General features: G+C 42.9%; 1 protein-coding gene across 3 annotated transcripts in view; it reads left to right on the forward strand.

Annotated features, from left to right (window-relative positions):
- The window catches only part of ESR2 (estrogen receptor 2), a 46,848-nt gene extending 40,158 nt beyond the window's left edge, over nt 1–6,690 (forward strand). For all 3 annotated transcript variants that reach the window (XM_019615940.2, XM_010712017.3, XM_010712016.3), the window contains 3 exons: nt 1,185–1,318; nt 2,882–3,056; nt 4,638–6,690. In XM_019615940.2, the coding sequence (XP_019471485.1) occupies nt 1,185–1,318; nt 2,882–3,056; nt 4,638–4,776 (448 nt within the window). In that variant the 3' untranslated portion in view covers nt 4,777–6,690. The remainder of the gene's footprint in view (nt 1–1,184; nt 1,319–2,881; nt 3,057–4,637) is intronic.
- Nucleotides 6,691–7,441: the final 751 nt, after the last annotated feature.

Raw genomic sequence — 7,441 nt, forward strand, 5'->3', positions numbered from 1 at the left:
CATTGCAATGATAAGAAATTGCTGAAAATGTACGATGTGTTCAGTTCCTCGAGAGCTAATACGAGCCAAATAGAGCTGGCTTCCGTCATCTCCACAAGACTTAATGGAGTGGGAGCTAGCAAGCATCTGGGCATCCTGTACTATTTTTAAGATATGCTCATGTGAACTTTAGCTACATTACCCACACAGTCTTTGTAGACGTACTTCTCTGATGCTCATGCCTTTGTCTTGATGCTGGCAGCTGCCAGTCCTCCTCCAAAGCTTGAATTTCTCCTTTGCTAAGAGGCACATGAGAAGCCAGGCAGTATTGAGGCAGTTTCCTTTCTGCAGGCTGTATTTCAGCTCCTGGGTAGTGTTACCTGCCTCAGCCTGAGCACTCAGCACCAGGCATCCCTTTGAATACAGCATCATAGAGCTTTATCATAGAGCTTTACTGCTTTGTAATTCCAGTACGTTTAACAAATAATCTGAAACTCTAATTTAAATGGTTTTAAATTACTTCTGATTCATTTTAAGCTGATTGTATTTTTTCAGTTCATTTTCAGAACTGGAAACAGTACTGTTTCTAATATCCAAAATGGAGGTTACAATCACCATTTATTTGCAACCATAAACAAACAAACAAAACCAGCCAGACAAAATCCAAAGCTATTCAAACACGAACACCTTCAACAAGCAAAAGGTGATTTGGAGGATCGTAGGAGTTATCTTATTGTTCTAAGAAACTTACTATAGTGGGGCTTTCTTAATTATTCATTCTTTAGACATCTGCCAGGTACAAACAGGGATGTCATAGGTTGTGACATGAATTCCTCGTGAACCAAATCTGGAAAATGACTCAAGGTTGTGCTGTGCTCTGCCCTGTAGTATGAAGCTTAAAGCAGATTATCACAAATTATATTGGTTGTGAAATTAAAGCCTCTTTACAGAAATATGGTTATACTTACCTGTGGTCAATTCTGTAAGCACTTTAAACACCTTACAGAGAAAATTAGTTCCTTAGAGGTGCTGACCTTTTATGCCATTGTAATTTTCCATTTAGATTTCTTGATAGAACCTTTTGAATGCTCCCACAGACGAGACAGATAGGCTTCTTATAGCTTTCTTTGCACTATGGCTTTTATCTGGCTGAGTCAAAGTTCCTTAATTCTGCTTTTTTGGTAACATTTTAAATGTTTCCATAGGGACGAGGGGAAATGCGTAGAGGGAATTTTGGAAATCTTTGATATGCTCCTGGCCATGACCTCGAGGTTCCGAGAGCTGAAACTGCAGCACAAGGAGTATCTGTGTGTCAAGGCAATGATCCTCCTCAATTCCAGTGAGTACACAATTGCCTCTGACACTCACAAATTATACTTATTTCGACTGCGGCTGGGAAATTAGTGTCTAAAAATGACAGAAATATCAAATGAGATAAAGTATAATTCAAAGGGAACGCTGGAAAGGGACTTCATCAAATCATAAGGGTTTTTGCTCAAGAAACTTCTAAGCCATGTTGTTTGCTAGATTTAGGGTCTCTATCCTGCTCTAGAGAACTGCATGAATAACCCCAAATCTGAAAACCTGCTCACAGGGTGGGGTTTGTGACCCAGGCAGTGGGTATGTCCTTTTCAAATCTTGACCACAGTGATCAATCAGGAGTGCAGCTCAGAGCTCCGTGGATCCTGGTCGTGGGTGATGCTGCTTCATGCCTATACAAGCCTGTTCTTTGTACTAGTAAAATTATTTACTCAACCGAGTGGCGATCAGTTGTGCTGAAATATTTCTATTTAATGATAATTAATTAGTAGAAATGCTAGAAAGAATTCAACAGTTCTGCAAGATGAAGTGAGGACAGAAAGTTTGCTTTGCAGCCTTCTACAGCCTGTGGTAAAATCCCTTTATTCCCCAGAACATTTTGTAAGGTCAAAAGGAAAACAACAACAACAACAACAAAGCCATCTGTATATAGAATGATGATACTATTTACATCTACTGTTTTCAGCATGAAGCTTTTGTGTAACACTCAGCACTGTTTCCGAAGGGGAATAGTCCAGCTGTTTTCTGACTTGTTTGTAGAACAGATTCCATTATTTCAACTGACAACAGAGCTCTTCCATTTATTTTTATTTAGCCAAAGGGAGAAAAAAATGCTCATTAGCCATGGCTTTTTTAAAAGCTTCACCTCTCAAAAAAAAACACTTCTCCTCTAAAGGCTCTCCTTCCTTAGCAAGGTTAATCTGTTACTTCTGGTGTTCAAGGTGTTGGGGAGCTTTGTCCATCCATAGGCATCTTTGAGATTCTCTATCAAGAATACCAGTGAGTGTTCACAGACTTTCCTCGTGGCAATTTATTCTTTCTCCTCCCCACTCCCCTTTCTTCTGCTTTTGCTGACTTCTGAGGTGTCTCACAGTAGGCAGATGCTGTCCTGTGGCACCATGGTGAGCTGTTGGGAGCCTACAGCAGTCAGTAAGAACATCTGCTCTCGTCCTCCCTTGGATTTACTTGGAGAAGAAAGGTTTTTTGTTTTTTGTTTTTTGAGCATGATAGAAGCTAAACGGCATGGTGCAATGTGATTCAAAGGAAAAAACCCTGGAGAATGGAAAGCACGTCTGCTTCCCCACAGACTGAGAGCTCAGTCTGACTGAAGAGTCTGTGTTCAATGTGTTGTCTTGGGAGGATTTGGGAGAGTTAATTGCTGTGCAATCAATGTAGAAAACCCATTTGGATGAAGAAATACAAGCTGAAGCTTGGCATGTTACATGCAGCACTGTTTGTATTGTGTTGAATGTGTGTCAGGAAATATAACATTTCTTATCCTGTGAATTATTACATTGGAAGACAATCCACAGTTATAGTTTTTTGTGCCTCACAAGCAGAATTTCTTTGTCTTCTCTGGTAGGCATGTTTCCCTTGTCAGCAGAAGAACCCGAAAGCAACAGGAAACTGCACCACCTGCTCAGTGTGGTCACAGATGCTCTGGTGTGGGTTATTGCAAAGAGTGGAATCCCCTCCCAGCAGCAAACAACTCGCCTGGCCAATCTGTTGATGCTGCTCTCCCACGTCAGACATGCAAGGTAAATCTTACAGAACGTAAGGGATATGCCAGCTGTTGTGTTTCTTCTTACAGTGACAGAGTTGGTCTAGAACTCCACAGTGCCCCTGAGGCACCCTCTTCATCTCTCTTTTTGTAAGACTATCCTTCCCAGCGTGGCTAACTAGGCAATGTGATCAGGTGTTGGCTGGCACTCAACACGTCGTATTAATATTAAAATGTTCTCTTAACTGTACTGTATTAAAGCATTCCTACATACTCTCCTGAAATGTTTAGCAACAATAACACAAATTCAGCCCTTTGACAAAATAAAAATAAATAGTAACAGTAATAATAAAAGAAACACGACACCCAGCAACCAAAACTCTTCTGTCCAGAAGTCCCTTTCAGAGCTGATCCGCAACGTGGATTTTGGAGGAACAAGGTATGGTTTGAACTCTGTGCTTGTCACAGGCCAAATATTTTGTGCATCCTGGGAGCCACAACTGGTCCTTTTACTCAGAACCCTAACATTTTGCCATGCACTGCAACTATGCCACACTCTGGCTTTCCTCATGTAAAGAAGCTCTTCTGCTCCCTGCCAGCTCCCGGATCACCTTAGGTTTCTCATCTCTGCTTGCAGTACAGTGGTCTCAAATGCAAGATGCTGCAAATAGATGCTTTAATTTTCCGTCTCTGTCATCTTGAATTATTACCCAGAGATCAGCTATTCACCTGTCTTGCCTGGTGATGCAGGACATTCAAGTGCAGAAGAAGGGTAGGAGGAGATCTTTTCTTTGCTCTTGGCCTTTGTTAGGCTTTTAGCTCTTAAATTGCAGCAGAACACCATTTTTTGGGATGCATTGCCTCCTTCCCAGTCCAATCCAGTAGTTCAGCTGTGTGCTGGCTGGTTGCTGCTATTGCCACTGTGATTAATTTGGTATTGAGCAAGTGCACTTGGTTTTCAGCCCCAAAACTCTGAGTGTATCTTAATGCGTGTGTGTGTGTGTGGGTGTGTGAGTGTGTGTGTACAACTGCTATATTTCAGCAGTAGCCATCCCCTGTCAATCCAAATATTGATACAGCTGCAGAGATTGCAAGTCAGCGAAGTGTCACCATACCTTGCTGTATGACCAAAAAAAAAGAAGATTCTGAGCCTGCAGTTATCTGCAAGATCTAACACTAGACAAGCAGAGAGGAAGCAAACTGCTTGAAGTTAGCCAATATCATATGGTATTCCTGCTCAGCCAGCTGGGAGAAGTAGGTGGTTCGTAGAGTTACGTGGTGTGAATTCCCCATTTGTTTACAGCTGCAGCACATGGGTCTCCCACGTTTATGGCACCAAAGAAGCGTTCTCTTTCATCTCAATAGGAGTGATTCATTTGAATCATTTTCTGAAGACAGTTTGTGTTGGAAAACAGAAATCTTGGTTCTCTAGATGGTAGATCGCAGCCTTAGAGCATTAGGATGTTGTTGTTGCTGCTAGTAAGATGTGATCCCATAGTCTGCAGCAGTTACATCTCTTAACTCATAAAAAAGGAACTCTTGAAGCCATGATTGTGTTTTCCTTCTCTGTACTGGTCATACATATCACTGACTTTATTTTGTCTGTTTTTCTTGACAGTAACAAGGGCATGGAGCATCTGCTGAGCATGAAGTGCAAAAATGTGGTCCCAGTGTATGACTTGCTGCTGGAGATGTTGAATGCGCACACACTCCGAGGGCAAAGGAAGTCCCCAGTCACACATCCTGAGTTTGAATAAGTTTCACATTTCCAGGTCTGAACAGAACTATAGGGCTGCCCCAATATGCAGGCTGTCCCCAGCCTCCATTTGCTGAAAGTTATGGGAGAAAACTAAGCTGCTGTGATGGGACTGCTGGAGCGTGACCTAATGCCAGTCCTCAGCTCTTCTAGATTCACAATGGGATATCTTGGGAAAAGATTGCGAGGCGCACACCTCTGTCTGTTTCTGACATTATAATAGCTGCACTTTTATAGTGCCTTCTGTGAGACTCTAAAAAGCACCTTATGAAATTAAGCCTCAGAACAGTCCTGCGAGACAGGGAATTATTGCCTCTCCTTTTTAAAAGCAACTGAGACAAAGAGATAAAGTGACTGGGTTGAGATGACAGAGGTCTGTGTCAGGGCCAGGGGTCAGGGCCTCACTCTCTGTGATCCAGCCCAATCCTTTTAAGCACTAACTGATCTTCTCTTTCGGTGTGAGGTGGTATGAAATACACAGCAGCAGTATTTGGGATGAATCTGCTTACCTGTGTGTGCTGGGCACTGGGCAACGCTGCTTTGCAGGTGATGTGCACAGTGGAAAGGAGTTTCCTTTGTTCTTAAATATGCAATGGCTGCGTGGGCCCTCATTTGAGGGCCATTCTGAATAACATCTTGGGCTAGTTCAGAGCCTCTTCAGAAATGTGAAACCAAGCTTACATTCGAATGTTGTGAGCAAGTTCTTAACACCCGTGTTATTACCTGTGTATGATTCTTCAGCGCTTTAAACCAGCACAAAACTGCCCCCTTCTTTCAGTCAGTGCTGACTTTTGAAACGTGTTCTGTCTGTGAAATGAAGATGTTGTTTTATATATTTATTAATGGTGTTAAATCTATTATAACGTTTAGGTACAAAAGGTTGCTTTGTGAACATCGTGTCCGTTCATATGTGCTCTGCTAACCGGGGCTTCTGAGATCAGTGGGAAAACGCACTGCATTCCCTCCCCTTTTGACTGCCTGTGGGTCTGGGTCCTGCCCATCCCAACCGTAGAGGCAGGGGATGTGAGGCTGAGCTGGGCTGCTGCCCTCAGGTTTGCTGCTTGCTCATTCTCCAAGCGCGTGTCACCCGAAGCTGCTCCATATTTTGTGCAGGATCCTTCAGGATTTTGTTTCACAGGTGCGATGGCTTGTTTGAATTGAATGTCACTTGGGATGCAGGCTGAGGCCTCCGTGTGTGCTGACTTCTGCATGTGTTTAAGACCCGCTAAGGAAAACAAAGAAGGGAAATAGCTCATCTGACCACCTCAGCGAAGAGCAGGATGGCACCATTTGTTCCAGTCACTGCCAATATTGCATTTTGATGTGAGCTGCGATTGCAGTTGCTATCAGTGGAAGTGTTTTATATAATACATGCATGTTTTTGGCATTGCGGGTGTGGTGACATTAAACTGGGACTACCCCAAAAGTCCATTTTGAGCTTAAGTCTTTTGGATGAGGGACTGCGCCGTTGCCCCTTTGCATGCTTTGAGTATCTTGCAGACCCTTGATCCTGGTGTTTTTTGAAGGCCGGGACAGTATTTTTTATAGGAGGGGCATAAAGCATTGTCAGTGAGTTGCACAAATCTCTTGTCCTGTTTTTGATCTTGTACTATACCATATGCTGCTGCTGTCTCAATTTTTACTGGCTACCTTTCTATTGTTTATAAGAAATGTAATATAGCAGCGCCCTTCTAAAATATTTAATATTTACTACAAAAAAAAAAAAGGAAAAAAGAAAAAAATGTAAGTACAGTCTTGAATTCATTGGCTCCTTACTCATTTTGTGGGAATTTTTGCTGTGAAAAGATATCTTTGGCTGCCATCACCTCCCGGCCTTCCTACATTGTAGTGTTCTTTCTCTGATTTTCCTTTTGCTGTGTATTTGTTTTGCTTAATACAATCTTTCAAAGGAACATTTAAGTGCTATTTTTTGTTTCGCTACAAAAGCGCCGAGTTTATGTGCACTCCTGAAGCAAATGTCTGGGAAAGAGTGGGTATCAGTCATACAGCAAATGTCTAAATGCTAATTTACTCCGGATTGATGCAGAAGGGCGGTGCTGCAGATTTGTGCCACGCTGTGATTCACACATTTTTACTCGCACAGTCTAAAAGGGAATAGGATGTAATTTCAGCAGATTTTGTTTCGTTAAGCATGGTTTTATTAAAAGCTACTACCAGTGTTTTAAAATGGGTAAAACCCAATAGCTGTCAAATCTGTGGATTAATGTTCATGTGTGGGCAAAGAGGGAGGTGTACGTCTCTAGCATGGCACAGCTGATAAACAAGGACCTTGTGATAAGGCAATGAACGTTGACTCCCGAGTAAGATGCTGTGTTAACCGCGGGTCTGTATCCCACAGATCTTCTCATGTACTGCAGCCCAGGTGAGGAGAACATCCGTGTTCAACCCAGGCCTTAGCAGAGCTGTTGGTGCATTTCAGCTCCTGTACAGGGAGCATCTCCATGTCCAGCAGGAAAGAACGGAGCCAAGGAGCTACAGAGGCCCATCAGGAGGTGAGGATGTGGCTGCTCTGCAGCATCCCTTCCCTGCTGCACATCAGCATCTGCCACGGAGTGGGACCAGGCCAGAGGTGGTTGTTTCTTCCTGAATTGTGCTGCAATTCTGGGTGCTGTGATGAGGGTGTCATGTATGATTCATCTCCAGGA

The sequence above is a fragment of the Meleagris gallopavo genome, chromosome 5 (genome assembly GCF_000146605.3).
Source record: "Meleagris gallopavo isolate NT-WF06-2002-E0010 breed Aviagen turkey brand Nicholas breeding stock chromosome 5, Turkey_5.1, whole genome shotgun sequence".
Taxonomy (NCBI): Eukaryota; Metazoa; Chordata; class Aves; order Galliformes; family Phasianidae; genus Meleagris; species Meleagris gallopavo.